Source organism: Lutjanus erythropterus, chromosome 2, assembly GCF_056507025.1.
Source record: "Lutjanus erythropterus isolate fLutEry1 chromosome 2, fLutEry1.hap2, whole genome shotgun sequence".
Classification (NCBI taxonomy): domain Eukaryota; kingdom Metazoa; phylum Chordata; class Actinopteri; order Lutjaniformes; family Lutjanidae; genus Lutjanus; species Lutjanus erythropterus.
Window position 1 is genome coordinate 45,956,146 of NC_139318.1, and position 24,202 is coordinate 45,980,347.

At 37.1% G+C, this 24,202-nt stretch overlaps 1 protein-coding gene across 1 annotated transcript; it reads left to right on the top strand.

The window, feature by feature from the left end:
* Positions 1 to 691: 691 nt before the first annotated feature.
* Positions 692 to 23,771, top strand: LOC146332314 (CD276 antigen homolog). Its single transcript, XM_084741290.1, has 6 exons — positions 692 to 1,585; positions 6,054 to 6,392; positions 10,991 to 11,266; positions 19,029 to 19,307; positions 19,482 to 19,604; positions 21,773 to 23,771. Exons 1-6 carry the CDS (start codon positions 1,501 to 1,503, stop codon positions 21,874 to 21,876), a joined length of 1,206 nt encoding a protein of 401 aa, XP_084597416.1. The 5' UTR covers positions 692 to 1,500; the 3' UTR covers positions 21,877 to 23,771.
* Positions 23,772 to 24,202: the final 431 nt, after the last annotated feature.

A 24,202-nucleotide genomic window follows, 5' to 3' on the forward strand; every position in this document is an offset into this window, starting at 1 on the left:
AAATCCTGGAGGGACTATATAAAGAACATAGGTATAAAGACCACCTTCAGGTTTCTACAGATGGATCAAAGGATCCACAGACAGATGTAGCAGGGGCTGCGGTTTCTGCGCCAAGATATCAGATGGGAGTTAAGAGAATGTCTGACTGTATGAGTGTGTATGCTGTTGAGTTGTAGGCCATGTTAATGGCATTAGAATAATATGAGCAAGTTAGTTGCAGCAATACATTAATATGCAGTGATTCTTTGTCAGCTCTTACAAGTTTTAAAACTGGGACAGCCAGTAATAATCAGGATCTGCTGTATGAAGTGTTGCTTAGTAATTCAAGAATGGTTAGACAAGGGAAAAATATCACATTCATGTGGGTCTCAGCACATTAGAGAGCCGACAAAGTGGCTAAAGAGGCAGTCAAAGTACAGAGGAAGTCAGTGTTTAATTATCAAAATCGGATGTGAGGTAGGCCTGGGCGATATAGCTGAGAATTCTATCAGGATAGTGAAGTTTAATATAACTTGATACTGAGAATTATTGATGATGTAGGTTGTGACTGCTGGCATGTTGTGTTCTCCATGGGGTGGAAGTGGCTAAGGTGATAAAATGAGAAAATATCACAATATTTTTAATATAATAATATATTAATAATATAATATTTACACTCAATCCAAAACAGGAGGTATTCTCAGAAGTGGAGGAGCTAAAAGAAAAGAGCAAGTGATAATTAATGAGACTGAGAACTGGGCACCGTAATCTGACCAGTACACTTTCAATAATGGGGAAACATCCATCTGTTTTTTGTGGTCATTGCCATGAGGACAGTGTAACATATACACTCATAGTGTGTGTCTGATAAGTGTGATGTTTGTAATGTTCCTGAAAATGTGGAACATGTTATTCTTCAGGGGTGTAAATTTGACTTAGAGAAACGCTCTACGTAATAAGAAACATAAACTAGGAGGGAGATGGAACTTGGAAGGAATTTTAGGTAGGAGTGACAAAACCAGGGAATGTTAACAAGCACTCCTTGTCTTCCTCAAAGACACAGGATTAGATTGTAAAGTGTAATTTTTTTTTTTTTTGCTTGTTTGTTTTGTTTGTTTTTGGTAGTTCTGTATTGTTTTATTTTGTCTTTCCTTCTCGTTTACTTTAAATAATAATGTAACCTGAAGTACATTAACCAATGAGGCTACACACTCCGGTACAGTAGGTGGCGGTATGCTCCTACGATCCACCATAGATACTGTCTGCAAGCTGTTTCCGGGTTTAGCTTTTATTTTCTTCCGTTTTCTCCATTTCAGTTGTCTTCACTGAGTTGGATCGTTAGTGTTTAGTTGTTGTTTTTTTTAGTATTCTGGAGAGAAAGGACCTTGTCGACCTTACCTTGTCGTATACAGTATTCAACAACTATTCACTTGGGCATTAAATATCTCAGCTAACTGTAGCTAGCAACACACAGCCATAGTTAAATTCTTGATAGCTAGCTAGCTGCTAGACAAGCTAACGATGAAGCTTTCAGCTGCGAAGTTTTTATTTGCCTGTTTTTTTCTGCTGACTTCGTCTGGAACAATAACACACGCACACGAAAACGGTAAGACAGTTTATGTTCACTACATAACAACACATCACCGTTAGCACACAGCGGTCTCCTGATCCTGGGTCCGTAAAAAACAACACACTGCTGTAAAGTAATGCTAGCTAGCTGTCAAGTGAACACAGTAACCTTTTATATATTAGTTTTCATTCCTGTTGGAGAAGTGTGGAGTTTTAGGAGTCAAATGTATTTGTGTAATATATTTAGTCGTTTCTCTCCATAAAGAAACTGTTGATGTTAGGACCTATATCAAGTATCTTCAGGTTTCTAGACACTGCTGCATCCTCTGCACCTGGAGAGTTTTTTTTCACCCTGCTCGCTGCACACCACTAATAATGTATTTGAAATTAAGTATGTAAGTCATGATTGAGATTTATTATAAACGTAATTTACTTCAAATTTCACCTTTTCTGAAAGATACTAACAGTAATCAGTGACCATGACTGCACTGCATGTGGATCATTCAACCAATTTCAGACACTGAGTTCAGATTTCACCTGAGTGCCTGGTGTTGGAAATATTCTCAATCATGGTGGCCTGGTGGCTCAGTTGGCCCCATGTACTGAGGCTGTGAGTCTTCTGTAGCAGCTGGGGTTTTGACTCCTACCTGCATCCCTTTGCTGAATATCATCCCTCCACTTTCTCCCCCTCCTGTCATATCGTCAGCTGTCCTATACATAAAGCCATAAAAGCCCCAATAAATATACTAAAAATATTCTCAGTCTTGGTCCCAATGCAGAGAAATGTGTTTTTGCCTGCCTCACTCACCATGTGAGAATAATCACAGGTTAAATCTGTAAACCGTCAGTATGATGTCAGATGTAAAGGGACAGCAGTTTTCCAACACTGTAAATATCTCAATGAACAGTGTTGGTCTGTCAGAATACAGTGCAGCATGTCAGAAGACAATAATTGTAATAATAACTTTATTTACATAGCCGATAGAGAATGAATGTCTAAACTGAAGGAGATATATTTAGTTTGGTTGTAAGAAAATGTCTGTTGGTATCATCAGAACATTTTGAGGTTTGGTTCATCAGAAGTGTTAATTATCTCTTTACTATAATTTAATTTACCTCCAACTCATACATTGCTTTATCACTTGGGGAGCTACTTATTCCACCCACTTGCATAAGCTTTATGTTTTGCAGAATTTCCACAGAGGTGACCACTAATCCAGTCTCTTTAGACAGCTCAGTATCCTCTCACTTTCTAACATAAACACCAAACTTGTGTTTTTGTTTATACAATTTTGCATCAGCTGGCTTTGCTCCCCATGCCTTTTGAATTATTTTCCCAGTGAAGTCCATGATTATAATACAAGACATGTCAAGTGGTTACACCTGTTACACCTGTTCTGTACGGGGCTCTGTCAGTTCTCAGATAAAGGGGGTGTCAGCTGTGGAGCAGTTAAATTCAAACTGCATCTCAGTCTGATCGACTCAAGAATTTCAAATACAGACTTAGGCTTACTCACTCTCATACACACATATGGACACTCATATACACACACTGACATACACATCCTCACTACATTGTTTTATTTTATGTTGCTTACTTTGTGTTTGCTCTCTGATCCTGTGGTTTCTTGTTGGCTCACTTTTGTGGATTACATGACTTATTGAGGTGAGATTCTTTCTGTAAGGCTCTATGAGAGTTTTAAAACCTCACCTGCACTATTGGCTTCCTCTTTTTTTCCATTGGTCTATTTCTGCTGCCCAGATGGGTGCACTATGAAGCGGGATTCATGTGTTAGCAAGGTATATTGCGTCTAAATTAATTAATTTTCGGTGTCATGAAGGTGGCTCTCTCTTAACCTGGCTTGATCACCATGGTAACTTATGCTGAATTTATAACCTGTGCTGGAGCAGGTTATGTTCAGTGTTTTTTTTGTAATGAGAGATAAATATTCTCAAATGAGGGATGATGTTGTATGTACAGTAACACAAACTGTTCAACTGTACTGTATTATTTTTTTTTAAGTTTGCTTCAACTCATTTTAACACAATAGATCATCCAGAAGATAAATGAAGCAATTAGGGTTGGGCCAACATGGTGGCTGACAGTCATTGACCACTGAGGCCTCTACCATCGTAACATCATGATTTAAAAGCTGTCTGTGTCTGAAAAAGTGTGTCTCCTCAGAGCTTCCATAGAGTTTTTGCCTAAGTTCTGTTTGAACTTATGCAGGAACTTTCTGTTTGACATGTGGGAGATAAAATATCTAGCTAAAAGAAGCTGTTGCTGCTGTTCATTTCACTACATCTCCATGTCTTGTTCATTATTCTCTTATTAAAAACAATGAAGTTACAGACGTGGTGCAAAGATGAAGACCCTTTTAAACCTAATAATGACATCATCATCCATCAAGATTTAGTTTATTGCTCCTTATGTATTTGCATACATAACAATGAAATCTGCAACATACGCTGTTTAACTCAAACATCTGAAACATGCAACTTTGCACTTTTTATACAGAGTTTAACTTTGACTTTTAAATGATTTAGTTCAACATGTTTTAGTTGTATTTCTATGTTTATTGTTTTAAGGATTTTTAGATGTATGTGTGGTTGTGTGTGTGTGTGTGTGTGTGTGAGTGTGAGTGTGTATGCATACATCTAATATTCCCTGTACAAAAATTCATGTTTCAGATGAAAGGAAAGTCCATGTCTGAGTTAAAAAGGTTCATGTTACAGATTAAGAGAGAGCATGTCTCAGGTTTTAAAAAGTACATATTTCATCGTAGGTGCCAGCATTAATGTGGGATTTAAGGCGAGGGGTGGGGTGGACATGTTCATGGAGGGCCACAGAACACTGATGATCCTGACTGCTTGTGGGTAAAAAAACTGTTTATCAGTCTGCTGGATTTGGCACAGATGGTCCTGCACCTCTTCCCAGATGTAAGGAGGAAAAACAGACCATGGGAAGTTTGGTTATGGTTCCTGATGATGGTTCTGGCTCATAGAACACAGTATTGATGGTAAAACTCAGACAGGGAGGGGAGAGGGACACCCATGATCTCGCTAGCTGTCTCCACTGTCCTGTTAAGGTGTTGTTGTTTGTTGGCTCTGCAGTTACCAAACTAGGAAGTGAGTTTAGGTTACGGTGCTAAGATGCTACATTGGTGCCCTTGTAGAAGGTGGCGAAAACTGAGGGGGGGAGGCCTGGCTTTTTAAGTCCCTTTTTTTAACGATGGCCGTGGTGCTGGAGGTTGAGGTCAGGCTGCTGACACTGTGGACATCATCATATGTCAGTTCAGTAGACGACACCCAACTGTTGAAGCAGGTACAGACAGATTTGAATAGAGCTGAATGATTTTGAAAAAACATTTAATTGCAATTATTTTGACTAATATTGAGATATGATTTTCAGTATTGGAGGTGATGATAATTTTTTACATCATTCTTATTTTGATTGAAAAACATGCTAAAATGATAATAACCTGATTTCTCTTTCTTTCTTTTGTTTTGTTTTGATTTCTTTTCTTTTTCAGAAGTCCTTACCAAACAAATATATTTTCTTAAGTCTGTAGAATATGATGCATAGGACAGGACACTTCTGCCACACAACAACATTTAATAAAGAGAAAAAAATGACACATATTTCACCTTTAATAAATATTATACCTCCTGCAGTTTGAAAATTGCAGAAAACCATATTGTAAAATTTTGATTAATCGTGCAGCCCTAGATTTGAATGGTGTTTTTGAAGCTTTATGCTGATGTGCAGCTGCTGATATTGTAGGTCAGAGCACTAATTAATCGATTTGTCTATCCACAGATAATATTCAACCAGAAAAATTAATTTCACATTGATCAGTCAACATTGGTGGTCAACTCTGGGGTGTTAAACTAAAGTGGTCTTTTTTTGTACCCCTCATGCCTGGACAGAGTCACACTGACAGTATCATGCTGTTTTACTGTTAATTGTTTAATGTGCATTTGTCAGAAAATAAAAATAAACTGCAGCATTAAGCACTTATTAAGTGGATCAGTAATTTTCTGCCAAACAGTGTTGATTTTGCCATAATATAGATTTTATATTCTCCATAGCTCTCTATCATGATAAATTGTTGTTTTTACAGAGTCTGAAGAAGAAAGCCTGGGTTGACAAAGCAAGTTGATAACCACTGTTGTGATACCTGTTATCTCTCACTGGGGTTTTAGATTTTGTTGAACCAACTCATTCAAAGGAAGCTGTGCTGTGTTGAGATTCCTTTGTAGCACGGCCCTGTTTTATTGTGCACTTGCACACTGAAAGCATGAATTTATTTTCAGTTGAAACATTTTTAAAGATGAGCTTCATGTCCAGGTCAGACTCAAAGGTCATCGTCTTGATGATGATTATGACATCACTGTAGTCATGTTGGGGTTGGATTTGAAAAACCTGATGACATATAAGCCAACATTTTCTGACTTGATTGCTTTCTATCAAATATAGTGATTAAATGTTCTTCATATTTCAGAACCTGGTGTCATCAGAGTGGTTGTGGAAGAAGGAAGAGATGCCATTCTGCCCTGTTTACTCAGCACCAAGGAGGACATCGCACAAAGTCTCTTTGACTGGAAGAAAGATGATCAGAAGGAGGTGTTCCTTTATGAAGGAGGTGATCAGTACAACAACGGGCGTGAAGGTCAGGATGAGCAGTTCAAAGATCGAGTCTTCCATTTTCTTGAAGAACTGAAGAACGGCAACGCTTCCATAGTCATTAAAAATACAAGGATATCGGACAGTGGAATCTACACCTGTGCTTTTCCAAATCTTCCGCCAAATGGACAAAAATTCCAGATTGAGCTCGCTGTCGGTGAGTGTTTTCATTGAACTGTTTATTTTAATACAATTCCAAAAAGACGTTTTGTTAAACGTCAGTGAAATCAGAATGCAGTAATTTTTAAATTCATTACAAAGGAAAGAGATTTAATGTTCAAACTGATTAAGTGTATGTATTTATTTTGCTGAATACACACTGCAACACGACAAGAGCATGTTTACCACTGTGATACATCACTATTTCTTTTCTTTCTCAAACACTCAGTCAGCATTTGTGAAGTGAGGAAACTAATTGTTGAAGTTTTAAAAGTGAAATTCTCTCCAGTCTGAGGTCTCAGTTGTATTATGTGCTTTATACTAGGGCTCAACGATATGGCTTATAAATAATATCTCAGTGTTTAGGCTAACATGATGGACTTGGAGCTGGGTGATGTGGACAAAATCAAATCTCATGATATGTTTACTGCTATCCATATTAGAGATGATAAAATATGAACACAATAAGATTTTAGATAAATATCATCAGTAATGTGGATGTAATAACAAAATAATAAAACAACTACAACAGTCTGGTGAGTTCAGAAAGTTACATAACTTTAGCCTTTAAAACCCGGATAAGAAGGGCTGCAACTAACCATCATTATCATCATCAGTTTATCCATAGATTATTTTCTCAATAAATCAGTTAGTTGTCTGGATGATAAAATGTCAGAAAATAGTGAAATGTCGATCAGTGTTTCTCAAAGATCAAGATGATTTTCTCAAATGTCTTGTTTTGTCACTAAGAACTAAAGAAACCACAAAATCACATTTGAGAAGCTGAAAAAAGAGAATTTGGACTTCTTTTTTTTTCTTTTACTGAAATTATCAGAATGGTTGCCGATTAATTTAATAATTGATTAATAATCTATTGTTCGATTAATCATTGCAGCATTAAGGATAAGACAACAGACTGTGACTATTTAGTTGCATTTTGCGACCATTTTTAGAGGCAGTTCAACCAATAACTAATTAATTGTAGTGGGAGCCTGGGGTTGTCAGGTGTGACTGAGTGGCAGTGACAAATGGTTGACATGGGTCACAGGTCAGGTAGGGGTGTCTACAAAGTTTCCAGTGTTTCCAAAAATATTGAAATATCAATACAATTTGAAATGCGTTCAGTACTCATTTTTGCAGTATCGATTAAGGCTGGGATTTGTCGATGCAATCGATGACATTGATTACAAAAATACATTGATTTGCACAACATACATTGAGACATCGCTATGTGCTGCTGCATCAGGTCAGAGCGTGGATGGAAGAAGTGGAACAGGGCTAGTAGAAGTTTGACAGTCACTGAAATTACTGAATTACTGAAGCACACAGACACAGAACTGAATTTACCGGCTGTATTGAAATTTAAACAGAAAAACACTCAAAGTAAATCAAAGCAAAAACATCACTGAAAAAATAAATAAGGCATGCAGTTCAATTTATTCAGGAATGCAAGGACAACTATCAGTTTGATTAACTTGTCAATTCAGTTTATCAGTTCAATAATTCATGTATACACTTATATCAAGTCATTGAGTTGAACAATACCAACATTATCATAATTGGCACCAACCCAACTTAATATATTCAGTTAAATACATTCAGTGATTATTAGTATGGTACCTTTAAAGTGACATCAGTGCATCTTTGAACCTGTTGGTTAAGTAACTTTGGGGGGAGGGGGGGTGTCAGTAATTGTAGTGTTCATTCATTAATAAAGCCTGGTCTGCTTGGCATCAAACATTTTATGAAGGTTAATGTCTCCTTTCCATCCTGGTTTCCACAGGTGTATTGCAATTAATCTGTCTCAGCGTTGATTAGCAGCAAGTCTGTCTCATTCCCTCACAACAGGACACTGTGAGTTGTATTAGTATAGACTGTTGGGTAGTTGGATGTTTGGTTACGTTTGCATTGTACTGAATTAGTTAGCATTAGTATAGTTTGACTTTTTTTTAGAAATGAGTGTAACTCACCAGTTCTTTTGCTGCATGGGAGTTAGCCCCGCCTTTTCTCATTGTTCACATTGTTCTTTTTCTTATCACTCACTGTTATATTTATCTTTTAATAGAAATATAACATTTAATGCCCTCGATGCGAGTCATTTTTTTTTGCCTGGTGGTATCAAAAATTGTATTGAAACTTGATATTTTTCAAGTTATTGAATTGAAATTAGCTATTCCAGTAACATGACAGCACTACTAGAGAGTTGCATGTCGATTTAAGCGGTGCACCTAAATTTTTGTCCTGATGTTCCTCACATTTTCAGTAGGCAGCACCAATGCTACCAATGAAAAGACACACTTATGCCATATCACAATAAAACGATAAAAAAAAATGAAAAATGATATCAACTCATATCAATATACTCTCCCTCAGTTCATAATGCATCACACATTTTCAGTGGGAGACTGGTCTGGACTGCAGGCAGGCCAGTCTGTCAGACATAAGAAGCAGGGACATCCCTAAAACAGATGACGTCTAGATGACATCATATGTTGCTCTAGAATGTGCGTGTGCTTTTCAGTTGTAGACCAGAGATATACTTACTTTTAATTACCTGTTCACATGTGCTGCCTCGTGTGTCCTGCATTCATTTGGAACAATGGTGTGGATCCTCAAAGCAAGTGTGTGGTTAAACAGCAAGTATATCTCTGGCCTTAATGGTGCCTTCACGAATGTGATAGTTACCCATGATGCCATGGGCACTAACACACCCCCATACCATCCCAGATGTTGGCTTTTGACCTTTGCACTTGTAAAATTCTGGATGGACTTTTTCTCTTCGGTTCTGAGGTCAAGACAACCATGATCTCCATCAAAACAAATTGAAATGTGGAAGTCAGCAGTGTGTATCATTTAAAATATTAAATATAAAGTCTATGTACTGTATTTATTGGAACATAGATGGAAATATTTGCAAATTACCACATTCTGTTTTTATTAATGTTTTACACAGTCACTACTCTCCTGGAACTGGGTTGTATTTAATTCTTTAAAATTGAGCCAAATAAGCCAACAAGAAACTGATGAGTGTAGTGCTCACTTATCGGTTCCACCTGCTGATCTCGTTGGACAGATTCTGATTCTGACATATCTTATCATTAATAACACTCAGACATGCAGCACCTTTATTAAATATGTGGCCTTTTCTGTGTGAATATAATATATAATCTAGGGGTGGGAATCTTTTGGTACTTCATGATTCAATGATAAAATGATTGTTGTTGCATCAAACTTTAAAGCTTTTAAGTCAGGGGGTGTCAGTTGGATTGGTTCCGTCTGCAGCTTCTCACACTCAGCCCTAAAACTGAAGAATTAATCTAGTTTAGAAGAAAACATGTATGTGTTACATTTAGGGGTGGGAATATTTCTTGTTGTCTAATTTAATTACAGTTTATTATTGATTTGAATGAATAGAAAAAAGGGCACAATTTTCAGTCTCTTGCTCCAATTTTCTTACAAATGCTAAATAACCGGCAATTAAATAGCCTGCAGCCTTTGTATTAATTAATTAATTCATCAGTTTGAAAGCACCATATACATACAGGTGGAGTGCTCTGAGGTGTTAACGTCATGTCTCCAGCAGTGGAGAGCAGCATCTCTGCTGCACTCTGTCCAACATGCAGAGCAGACGTGGACTTTTGAGGTGAAACAAACTGAGCAGAGAGGGATGTTCTTCATCTCAGCAGTGGTTTAAATTGTTTAATGCAGTGGTGTGTGTTACTCTTTAGGTGACGGTGTGAAAAGTACTAAACTTCAAAAACTTCTAAAGTAAACTTCTTGTTTGTCCCACAAATGCAGTTATTTAGACACAAAATTTAAACATGATTGCGTCTGCTGTCTTTATAGAAAATGAAGTACATCCCTCCTCTCTTTGTTAACTGCTGCTAACTCCAGCATGTGTTCCCTGCAGACTGTTTGGATGCTGCGCTGCCTGTGCCGCTGAGTTTCACCTTTTTTGATCTGTGTTGAAAATCAATTTTTGACTGTAATGAGTTGATTCAGAATCTTACATGTCTGCATCACAATGCATCTAAGAATTAAGAATTAATTTGTAGATGCATCTTAATTGAAAGTATTTCTCCCACCTCTAATATAACCTCACCCAAACACTGCAGAAATTAAAGTTCATATTTGTCTTTCAGGGCCGATTGATAAAGACCGATCAGGAAAAATCGAAGGTGAGTGATGATGTCAGCGATCTCTCTATCTGTAATCTTAATGTTAATTACTCTGCTAATGAGAAATCAGTGACATCATCAGACAAGACTGGCCACTGATTTCTCCTGATCGGCCTTTTAAAGATGGACTCTGTAGATCACAATCTAAAAGGCCCATCAGGCTTCTCTGTGTTTGTGTGTATATATTTATATATGTACATGCCTGTGTGTGTGTGTGTGTGTGTGTGTGTTTGTGTGTGTGTGTGTGTGTGTGTGTGTGTGTGTGTGTGTGTGTGTGTGTTTTTTATCACCACCTTATTTATATTGGTCATTTTTGTGCTGCTCATGTTTGAAAACTGTTTCTAGCTAGAAAGTGCTGTATGAATAAAATTTATTATTAAAAGTCGTTAACAAACTTTGGAATATAATGTGTTCACAGGAGCAGCTCGAAAGCCGTACATCACGACAGATGTCACAGAAGATGGGCTGCTGCTTCAGTGTGAGGTTCAAGATGCTTATCCAAAGCCTGAGGTCGAGTGGCAGGACAGCGCTGGAAACAACTTGACTGCTGAGGAGCTACAGGTGACAGATAGAGGAGACCGTTACGATGTTACCCTCCTCGCCACTGTGACCAAGACCGACCGCTTCCGCTGTGTCGTCAAGCAGAAAGAAATCCATCATGTGATTTTTGCTGAGACCTTCGTGTTTTTCCCTGGTGAGATTTATTTTTTGGTGCTTTAATCATCAAATAAGTTTAATTATCAAGGTGCTATTAGTTTTCAAAGACACCTTTAATGGTTGTTTTGTGTAGTCTGTGACCAGCGTGCTGTACATGATCTACAGTTACATTAGCTTTTTGCGATGTTTAAAATTTTCAAAAACATAACCCCATTTCTAAAGGGTTGTTTCTTATTTCACAATTTTATTGCCACTTAATTTTCCACCTCGTTTTACTGTTTAGTCAGAAACTACTTCAAAGGGGTAAGTAAGGTTGTTAAAGGTTTATTGTCAGTGTTGTCTCAGTTGGTAGAAAGGTAGAGAGGTCCGACACCGGAGCACAACATTGTAATCCTGCAGGCAGGATCAGCAGGAAAACATTAAGTCACATAAACAAAACAAACCTGTGTGTGCTATATTTAGAATTTTTTCACACTTTACTTTGCCATCAGACAGCCTTTTATTTTGGCACTACATTTTCTCATCCATAGTCTTTACGTATATTCCTGCGCATAAGAGCATCTGCTTCTGCTTCTGCCGCACTTCTTATAGCTCCATAAATCAGCTGTTTGGCTCCGATCGTTACAAGATCACACCTTACTATCCTAAAGATTTCAAAGATGGTGCTTGCATGTGTTTTATGGGCTGTTCAAACAAATGTGTCCTGGTCACCATGAAGTGAGAGAAAACTTAATTTAAAGACAAATCGTCATTAGGCCACTTTGGTCTGAGATGGTTTTTTTTGACAGATTTATCCAATCTCTCTCTGTCCATTCAGTCTCCCTTCTTATATGTACACACCAGTTCATAAAGATTTCCTCTCGTCTCCACAGTGAACAGCATGTTGTTGTTGCTGTCATAATCACTCATTTTTATTTTCTTGTGTATGTCGTGTCTTGAATACACTGTAAGTTTGATCTAAACAGCAGATTTACAGAGTTGATGCGGCTCATGTGATCGCAGTGAAAAATGTATTAATTTAGCCTACACTTGAATGGATAGTCTTTTTTTTTTTTAAGGTAGGCCTTTTCTGCTGACCATGTCTGCAGTATTATAATGCTGACCTTCAGTGTGGGACTTCTCGCTCCTCATACTAACTGAGACCGTGATGGTTACCGTCTACTGAAGGTAAAACTCTAAGCATAAGTACCTCATACAACCTCGCTTAAAAAAACTGAATTATCTATTTAATCTGCTCACCTTGATTTTCTGTTCAGTTGTCTTTGTCATGCACACTCGCCTCCGGTTTCATAAAGATATTTCATACTAGTTTATACAATTAGATTCATCTTAATTTTGCTCAGATTAGTCTGCTGCAAATTAGGCAATTTCACAAAAATAAAGACCAACTGTAAGCCAAAAATATTAGACACCTTACCACCAGACTAACTCAGGCTGAAGACCCATGTTACTATGGTAACAGTAAATGCCACCACGTGATCAGGAGCAACCAACAACAAAAAAGAGGAACACGTGGCTCATAATTTGTGGTTAGCTAACATTGAAATGAGAAGGGAAAGAGTTTTTAGAGGCAGCAGTAACCAAGTGGAAATAAACAGCAGCAAGGATACCGTCAGCCATTTTCACTCGCCTTTCTTTGCATCTTATACCATATTTTTAGGGCTGGGCAGTATGACAAAATTTTCATATCATGGTTTATTTAAAAATCATATCTGTTTCACAGTATTTGACGGTATTTTTTTTTTTCATGCAAGAGTGTTCTTACCCACATTTTCTTCTAACGAGAAAAGAATTACTGCAGTTGATGGTCTTTAAATAGCCCATTTTACTGTCATAAGGACTGTATCATGTTTTTTTTCATGTCCAGACAGGTAAAAGCATGACCCCTTCAAAGTATGGTTGCCATCACATGGCGGGGACGACTATATGATTAAACGTCCCACCACGCTAGTCGGCACCAGAAATACTAGTCGTTTAAAATATTTAAAATTAAAACATTTATCAATATTTCATTCATGCACGATTCCAGTTATCTGTTGCCTCTAAAATGTTATGCAGCCGCCTGCGACTAGCCAGGGCTGCAGCTCTATCAGAGCCAGCGCTTATGAACCGATCGTCCTGGCAACCACGGATGTTTATATCAGCAAAGTCGGACAGATGGATGTAGACTGTGACAGAATAAGGTCATATACATTCACTCGACTGGAGAAACGTGACCACATTAAGCACAGACACGGAAATAAACCTGCAAGCGGAGATGCTGCTGCTGCTGCTGCTACTAGCTGCTAACGTTAGCCACACTGTGTGTCAGGCTGGCAGCTAACGTTAGCTCTGGGTCCTTTACCTGCAGACACTGTGACCCTCTTCGGTCTGAAAAGGTGAAGCATTTATTGAGTTGTTGTCATGTTTTGTACATTAATGAGGCTTGTATTGCACAGCGCAAAGTAGTGCGCATTTCAGTGGCATTTAAAGTACGATTTGGTGATTGTAGACTGTGATTAACGGCTTCAAATGGCTCTTAATCTATTTAACATTATAATGAATAAATTCTACTAAATCTTTAGTGCTTTCTGAGTGTTAGACTACTCATCTAGTCGAAATTAAAGTTTGCGTTTAATCAAGTGGGAAATTAGTCGCCAGGAACATCCCTAGTGCACACGCTCAAGCAAGTACGCCTGTGGTGTTGGTGTGCAGCAGTGAAATGGGTCCCTGCTGAAACACTTTCCCGCGGTGCACATTCCAGACATTGTTTGGGCTATGCACCGTATGGTGGTATATGAAAAATTAATATCATAACGAAAATAAAGATCGGTTTTTGGTACGAACCGGTATACCGCCCATATTTTTATATCTTTTTTGAACATCGTTGATGCTCCTCTCAACGGCGGTGTGTGTGTGTGTGTGTGTGTGTGTGTGTGTGTGTGTGTGTGTGTGTGTGTGTGTGTGTGTGTGTCTGTGTCTGTGTCTCTGTGTGTGTGTGTGTGTCTGTGTCTGTGTCTGTCTGTGTGTGTGTGTGTGTCTCTGTGTCTGTCTGTGTGTGTGTGTGTGTGTGTGTGTGTGTCTCTGTCTGTCTGTGTGTGTGTGTTTGTGTCTGTGTGTGTGTGTGTGTGTCTCTGTGTCTGTCTGTGTGTGTGTGTGTGTGTGTGTGTGTGTGTGTGTGTGTGTGTGTGTGTGTGTGTCTCTGTCTGTGTGTGTGTGTCTGTGTCTGTCTGTGTGTCTCTGTGTCTGTCTGTGTGTGTGTGTGTGTCTGTGTCTGTGTGTGTGTGTGTCTCTCTGTGTCTGTGTCTCTCTCTCTGTGTGTGTCTTGTAAGTGAGTGGTCCTGCAGTGGTTTTGACTGAATCGTCTGACTGAATTTAAATGTTAATATTGGTTAAGTCCAGCATTATGTCTGTAGTTTCCCACTTCGATACATGATTCTTGGTAAAATGTTAATCATGATTTTTCTCAATATGAAGGGATATCACAAATCTTATTTTTTTCAACATCACATTGCACTCTTAGTCTTAGTTCACACGGCAGGTCTTAATGCTCAATTCCAATTTTTTACACAGATCCGATTTTTTTGTTTGGCGATTCACATTACTTTTTAATGTGACCTATATTTGACCTGCATTGATTTTAGCGTAATTATTTCTGAAGGGAATGGAGAAGAACATCAGATATTTACACTGTTTAAAATACTGTAAATATCCATTTTCTTAGCAACAACCATTGTGATGATTGTCACTCAATCGCTCAAGAGTGACGTAAAAGTTGCATTGAATGCGACATGATTGTTCAGATGGCGGGTGCGTTGCAAAATATCAGACACGTATCCGATATAGTACCACCTCGGAAAGCGACCCAGGTTGGATTTTAAAAAATCAGATTTCATGTGACTTGAGCTGTTCACATGGTCATGAAAAAATCAGACCTGGGTCACATGAAGGCAAAAAGATCGGATTTGGGTCGCATTTCACTGCCGTGTGAACTAAGCCTTAGATGCATTTTGTGTGAAGGTTTGTGTGCTCTGGCTGCTGGGATATAATGACTATAACGACAACTGAAGATACAACAGGAAATGGAGAGAAGGTGGGGGAATGACATGCAGCAAAGAGTCATGAGTGGTAGTTGAACCCACGGCCGCTGCAGGGGACTCACAGCCTCTGTTCATGGGGTTCACGCTCCACCAATGGAGCTACCCAGGCGCCCTGAGATAGCAATTTTTCTTAAAATTAATTGTGCAGCCCTATTTCCTACATTTTTCAAGTCAGAAAATCCTCTAGTGTGTACCAGGCATAAGTCAGCTAGGGATGCTTGAAAAGAACTTGAAGGGTTCCTCTAACAAAATGACTTCTAATACTGTGAGATCAGATTTTAATTCAATATTGACAGAAAGTCATGGGGCACATGATGGCAAGAGACACAATGTGAATGCTGGAACTTTTTTTTCTGATTTTGTGGAGGTTGCCAGACAACCAGCAAAGAGTACAGGAAGTAACTGTGCAAGCAAGCAAGTCCCCATGAAACCACAAATTGTAATTTTTTTTACACATTTGTTTATGTATGGATTAAACACAAAAGGCTGATCTTATGTGTGAGGTGACTTTTGCTGTGTGAATAAGCAGTTGTGTTTTCTGCAGTCCACTTAAGATGTTGCCAGGTACTGAAACTGATCAATCCTCTGCAGCAGTCGCTGGTTTGACTCCCACAAGCAGCCCTTTCCTGCATGTCATCCCCTCTGTCTCTACTCTCTCTCCTGTTTGCTCTTCAGCTGTCCCTATCAAATAAATGCAAAAAGCCCAAAAAATAATCTTAAGAAAATTAAATTTCAACTGTCCATCGTCAGCCCATCAGCCAGCGATTGGTAATATATTTACTGTGTGAATAGAGTGCAAAGAGTCTGGCTCTGCAGGCTGTTTAACTCTCACTCCTCACCCAGCTCAGAGCACCCATAGTTCAGCTGAGTGGGTGTGTCCTGTGCCGCTGCAGGGCAGCGTGTTACAGAGCAGAGGCTGTGACTCTGCAGACCATTACATGAGCAAGATAATATGATCAAATATGGCTCCAAAAATCGTCCAACAAAACCAAACAGTGATTAATTCAGTCATCATTAATAGGGAAGATATTCATCCAATCAGCCAAACCAGTCAGAGAACCTCTGGCCTTTTTATTTTGGTTCCGATGCTAACAAGTTAGAACCACATTGCCCACATGGTTCTCAGTGAAAATAGACCAAAAATGATCTGATGTTAGTCATGATCATACCAGCAACATTGCACCTTTCTCTACAGTTTAAATATCCATGAAAAAAAACCCTCAACATCTCCTCTGTCTGTTTCAGATTCTGTTGTATTTATGAAAGACAGACTCACTGTAGAAAGACAGACAGAAACAACCCACAGCAGCGTCTGTCTGTAGACGCCTCAAGTGTGCGAGTTGAAACACTTCAGCAAGCTAGCTGTCACACATCGTAGAGGTAGGCAGTGTGGTTGTTAGCTCTCCTGCTCATGAAAAATCAGTGACATCATCAGTCAAGACTGGCCTCTGATTACTCCTGATCTGCCTTTTAAGGCAGGAACGACTCTGTGGGTCTGAAATATGTTTTCCTTGTAATTACAGGAAACTTTGTTATGATCGTACCAACTTCTGATCAAAATTAAGCTGTGATTCATGTTTGAGTAAAGCTTGATAAAAGAAAACAAATCTTCAAATCTTAATGTAGGGCCGCTGCTAATAATTCTATTATAGAAAAATCAGAAAATAGTGAAATGCCTTCACAAGGTCAGAAGTCCTGATGTGACATATTCAAATGTTTTGATTTGTCCGAGCAGCAAGGTTTTTGATTTTGGTTTTTGGTTTTTGGTTTCGATGTTATAAATCAGGAGAAAAACTGAAAATGATCGTGTTTGAGAAGCTGGAACTAATATTGATAAATGAAAAAGTATGAAGATTGTTGATTGTTGTGGTATAGATCTAAACCAAAAAATATTCTTTTTAACCCACATTAATGGGGTTGAGAATCATTTGGAGTTTAGTGATTCTGGTTCTGCTTATTGATTGCAGTTTTTAACAATTCTTAATTCTTCCCATTTCTTTGAGGAGTCAAAACAGGTCACATGGTCATGTGTTTGTTCAAAAAGTGGAGGTTTATGTTGGAAATTGTGATTTTTGTGCAGGTTCAGAGACCATTTAGTGAACATCATGAGTGAGAGGTCTATTGCATGGGTCCACTTTTAATCCAGGAGCAAATAAAAATCTGTTACTTGAGCTCACTGTGAAGTTCAGTGCTACATGTGATTTAAAAAAAACACAGCAGAGGAGCAGAATCACATGTTGAGCGGCGCTGAGAAGCGCACATCTCAGTGCGTTCAGCCAGGCTGTTGCCTCCAGGACTAATAAATTGCAGCGCTCCTCAGCACCTTAGTGTGCTGTTGGTTTCTGATCTTAGCGTCTCGACCTGTTTGAAAAAATGATTCTGATATATTCTTTATTTTCCTCCATAGAGGAAATTTGTTTTCAGTCTGTACACAGAATAACATTCAGAACAAGGTATAAACAAGAACATTCAAACAACATTACAGCGCCACTAACCTGTTACAGTGTGTCCAGGCTATTTAAAGGGATAGTTCATCAAAAAGTGGAAAGTCAGTCATTATCTACTCACCCTCATGCTGACTGAAGGTAAGGTTTAGTTTTTTAATCCACAAAACACTGCTGGAGTTTCACAGGAAAACAGTGTTCCAGTGGAAGTGAATGGTGACCAGTTTTCATTCGTTAAAAAAAAACCAAAACAAAGTAAAAAATGACAATGTAATGGTGTACGACTGGTGTTATCCAAGTCTCCTAAAGCCCCTAAATGCGGTTGATTTGTGTGCACGCCATAACACCACACACACCCAGATCAGACGGTGTACGCGCACAAGTGAATGTTACTCAAAGCTAAGGATCCACTGTGAAGATTCAGGCCAAAGAGATAAAAGATAAGATATTCCTTTATTTGTCCCACATGGGAAAATTTGCAGTGTAACAGCAGCAAGTGGATCGCTAACTAGAGAGAAGCATCAATAAGAAAACAATAGTAATGTAACCAAACAATACAAGTAGGAGAATATGTTAAAAAAAAAAAAAAAAAAGAACATTATGGACAAGGGGAGAAAATAGGAACAGTATAAACAGAGGAAATATAAAAATATATAAGAATAACATACAGTATAAACAACAAGCAAACTCAACAAATTTACGCCATTGCACACAGGAAAACATTGATATTGCACAGCATGAGATGAAGTGAAATTAAACCTGAGTGAATGTTTATATTTTACATTATACATTAATAGTGCAGTCACTGTCAGTTTTGCTGTGTGTGGTTTACTGTGAGCAATGCTGGGAGAAAATGCATGGATGCAAATGGCAGCTTTCAAGTCAACTTGACGTGTTTGGGCTTTAGGGGACTCGGCCTGATGAGCGGTATGGAGTAATCTTGTGAACATATTTTAGACTGCAGCCATTCCTGTTACTGTTGTCTGCGCTGTGATCATGTGATGTATTTTTTAACCTAACCTGTGAAGCTGAACAATACAAATTATTATTTATTATTTAATTACCAAATTTGTCAAAAGAGGTAAAACCTAAATATCATGTTTTATCAAACATGCTTGTTTTTGTAGTTTAGGCTCATATTGTCCTTTTCTGTTCCTCTTTGTTCTTCTCCTTATTAACTACATTGTCTTCCACATCGACCGTCAGTGAAGGAATAAACACAACAACATGCCTTGTTATTGACCTTAATAAATGTTTGTTTATAATATGTTCACAGGAGCAACGCCAGAACCACACATCAAGACACTTGATCAAACAAAGGACTGGTCTCTGCTGCAGTGTGTTGTTCGAGGAGCTTCACCTAAACCTGAAGTCGAGTGGCAGGACAGTTCTGGAAACATCCTTCATGCTAAAGAACCACAGGTCACAGAGAGAGGAGGCAGCTACGACATCATCCTCCAAACTACTGTGACCAAGACTGACGACTATCGCTGTGTCGTCACACAGAAAGAAATTGATCACAGGATTGCTGCTAAGACCTACGTGTATATCCATGGTGAGATTTCTTGCTTGGTGTTTTAATTAGCAACTAATTCAAATTGTTCATGTGTAATTAGTTTTCAAAGATTTTTAGACACCTTCAGTCACTGTTTTGTGTTGTCTATAACCAGTGTGATACACATGATGCACAGTTTTGAGTCTAACATTAGCATTTTGTGATGTGTTTTAGAGAAAGAATATGAGGTCTGGGCTGCCTGGTTTTTTGGAGGATTGTTTTTGGGACCTGCAATTTTTGCTGCAGTTCGAGCTTTGCTTGTAGCAAGAAAACACTTCACAAAAAGTCGTAATAAAGGTAAGTTTATATCATGAATTGTATCAGCATATCTATAATGTTCAGAAATCAACATAATAATAATAATAATAATAATAATAATAATAATAATAATAATAATAATAATAATGATGATAGTAATAATGAAAATAAAATAAAAATAATAAGAATGGTGAAATAAATAATTAATAATAATGATCATAATAATAATAATGTGATATAATTATACTATATACAGTACTGACACCAATAAAAACAGCAATAAGTATTATCATTATTACATATTATGTCATTACAATCATCACAACATCATCCTTATAATTTTAATATTATTGCCAATAACATTATCCACTACAACCATCTTAATACTGATAATAGCAACAACAACAACTATGGCAACAGCAGCAACTGTAATAAGAATAACTGAGATGAGCAGCACTTATCTGCTGGGAGAGTAAACATTAATATTAATGTTAATAAATGTGATAATAGTAATAGTTATAACAATAATCTACAATATACAATTCTACACAATTGAATTAATTTACTTCAAACACACACACACACACACACACACACATTCTTCATACATTTATTATCACTGGTTCCTACATGTTACGTTGTTTCTATTCAAAAGATGCTGTTTTGGTAATAATTTAAATTGAGTTATACTGTTTTCTTGTGTGATTGTCTGGGCAGTTCTGGTAACATTTTACAACAAGGTACACAAAACTCTGAGTTGTTACCAGGAAACAAAGTGCTACTAAACCGTTAGTTAATGGTCAGTTCATGAGTAACTCCTAACCAAACTTTATAGAGCAGGTAAAGATTACTTCATTGAGAAACAAATCAGATATTATGCTAATGAACTAACATGTAATAAATTGTTAATGAATCTGTGAAACTTTTTCATGGTCCTTTGTTTAGTATTAAGTTCTTGATTACTTCTGAATAATTTTACCAATAGCTAGTGTTGGGCAAGTTACTCAGGAAGGTAATAAGTTACTTTTAATTTATTGCTCCTTTAAAAGGTAATATTATTTTACTTATTACTTGTGTCAAAAGTAATTAGTTACAGTACTCATTACTGTATTACTTTTGTACCTTGTTGTGCACCAGAGTTTAGCTGTTGTTTACACACAGAATGTCAGCTGTGGTGACAAAGTGATGTGCAGACTTCAGTTTCAACCTCAGACTCTACAGTTAATCTGTAAGTCGAGTCATAATAAGTAACACTGTGAGTAATGGTGCCTCAAAATCTCAAACCAACTTACTACAGACATACAGTACATCAGTTTTGAGCCCAAGTCAAATTCTTCAGGTTTGAAAAAGTTTTATCAACTACTGATCTTTTGTTGAGATAATTTACTTTTCTTCTTTAGATAAATTTAAATATTTGAAGTTTAACCCAAAACCCAACCCAAAACGTTGTATTTAAAAAAGTTATAACATTTAATTTTATGGCAACAAAATAGTAAGAAATCAGGTTCACAGTTAACTGTGACCAAAACACTTTTTTTCATGTTTCTCTAACTTTAATTTTAACTCAGCTCATGTCTGCTCTCAGTAGCTCAAGTTGTCCCTGACACAACCAGATATTAAACCTTGAATTAGCAGCTGTATTTTAGCAGCCATATTATTCCCCAATGTCCCCGTGGGAATCATTAAAGTATTTCTATTTATTACAAATGAATTGATTAATTTAGTAACCCCTAAAAGCCAAACATTGTCTGATTCTTGTGGAGCAGATGGCAGCAAAAATGTTGACGTGCACAAGGATTGTTAAACTGAGTGAGAACAGTGTTTAACTGTTTCATGATATTTCATAGTTTGAGAACATGAAGTGACTCATTTGTATAGATGGAGAAAAATAAACTGTCAGCTCAGTGATTCCTCACTGTGGTCATTACTTATGGAAAAGTTTTAAGAGTCAGAGTTCTTTATTTGTCAGCACACTGAGTTCAAATCAGTTTGTTATAAATGTGTTTATGTTCAGCAGTGATGGAAGCTGAAATCATGACATGTTGTTAAATGTGAGGGTTTAGGATGTAGGTTTGATTGATGAAAGATGCCTCAAACAAAATATTTTTGGGAGACAGCAAATCTGTTTGGGTGGGCCGCCAAAATCATTTTTGTATAATTTAAAAGTTGACTTTATGTAATATCCTCTTTTCTTTTGTTTTCTGCAGGTTCTCCTCCACAGAGAAACGGTTCCTGTAATGGAGCTTCACTTCTGCCACATAAAGCAGAGCCTCATCAAAATGAAACTGGGGAAAGTAATGGTGTTGTATGAAACCAGGGATAGACGCCTTTTTACAGATTACAGTCCTGTTTCTTAAACTCTCCCAATTCTCCAAGATACTTGAAAAACTCTTAATTTCATTAGAAACACAAACCACTGACCGACAGTCAATATGGATTTAGACAGATCAGTATCACTGGTGTATATTGAATCAATTCAAGAAATTACAAAATGTGTAGACAAAAAAGTATGCAGTGAGAGTATTTATAGACCTAAAAAAAGAAAATCTTTTGACACCATTGATCACAACATATTACTCTATAAATTGGAAAGGTATGAAATCAGGGGTTGGACTGAATTAGCTGAGTTGTTACTTAAGAAGCAGGCAGCTGTTTGTACAGATAGGTGACTGTAAATCAGTTTACATGGAGATTACTTTTGAAGTACCTCAGGGGTCAGTATTAGGTCCAAAACTGTTCTTTTTATACATAAACAACATATTTAGAGTGTCAAAAATACTGAAATTTGTTTTATTTGTTTTATAGAATTTGCAGCAGGTTTTGGGGGTGATCACAACAGAAACTGATAAATTAAAAAAGTGGTTCGACAAACAAATTGTCACTAAATCTGAGCAAAACAAAGATGATGCTGTGTGGAAAATTTATACTAAACTTTCAAGTACAAGTGATGATAGACAGTGTCCATATAGAGAGATTATATGAAAATAAATTTCTTAAAACCACAAAATCTGCTGGAAACCACAGGGCCATGTGTGAGCAAAGCTGCCAAAATCATTCAGTTTCAGTTCAGTTTCAGTACGAGACACATTCTGGATTTTAATTCACTGTACACTCTGAATTGTTCATTTGTAATACCTTATGTAAGTTACTGTGTAGAGGTATGGGGTAACACCTACAAAAGCACCCTTACAGCAATTACACATACTGTAAAAAAAAAAAAAAAAAAGAGGGTAGTTAATAATTAGGTGTGTAATGATTCACTCATGCATCTGATGCATCTGACTTTAATGTGTAAGACACGAGTGCATCAGTTCTGACGGTTTGTATCGGTAAAAAGCCGAATGTGAATCAGAAACAAATCGATGCAGCACAAAGTTAACGTGTTAATAACGTGTTAATGCAAATTCATTTTAACGCCACTAATTTTTTTGATGTGTGATTAACACGTTCCGTTCTGTTAGCCTGAACTGTAGTTTAAATCAGAAGTGAGCTTCTGTCAGCTGACAGTGTAAACAGGTTAGTACATGAGGAGGGAGATGAGCGAGTGCTGATTGAGCTGCAGCTCCACCTGAAACCAGCTAAAAGTAAAACTAAGTCTGATCCACAGCAGACAGAGAGGGAGAGAGTGTGTGAATATAACTTGATATAAAAACATTTTATGATCATGAATCACGTTACAGCACACTTCTGTGGTCAGTCAGTGAGATACACTCCTCTACTGATAATGTAGAATATCAAGATGCACTAACTCGCATTTCTTAAGGTCAAATTTTCAAATATCCTTCTCTTGTAAGAAGGGAGGCAGATTATCTTTTGAGACAAACGCTTAAAAAATGTACAAAAAAACCCTTCAATTTGCACTGAGTGAATACTTTGGTTGTACATTTAATTGGGATATTTTTGGTGTGAATGGTTGTGGGTTGTATATATGTATTGTATATTTTGTAGATATATGTATAAAATTAAGAGAATATCTATATTTATACTTTTCATTTAAGTAAATAAAATTTGATTATGTTTTGCAAAGACGAATGAACAAACAAGAAAATATAATTTTACTTAGCGATTATTTTATTCATGTCATGTAGAGTCAGCTATGTTTGACTCAAATGCCTTTAAATGTACTCTTTATATTTAGAATTAAGAAAGTTATTTTATACTGTATATTGTGTGTTGTGTGATGCTTGTTTGTTTTTTCCTACTTCTCCCAGTAATATCTATTGTTTTACATATTTTTTTTTAAATATGTAAATAAATGATTTTCTATCTTTCTTTCATTCGTTCGTTCATCTTTTTGAAATATAATGGTCAAGTCAAATCTTATTTATTTAAATAAAATTTCACTTGACCAGTATATGATATATTTTATTAATTTACTTGTCTCAGCCTTCAGTCAAATATGAATCACAAATTAAGTTTGATCACAATTTCTTAAATCATTTAGTCAAGTCAAATTTTATTTATATAACCTAAAATCACCGATCGCTATTTGCCTCAAAGGACAAATGGTCAGATGTTGGTCAGACTCATCTGATCGTGTGTGTGTGTGAACCTAAATGAATGAGATGAAGCTACACTTTTTTAATTGATTTTTAAAGACCATGTTGATCATATCAAATCAAAATGTTTTGTTTTAA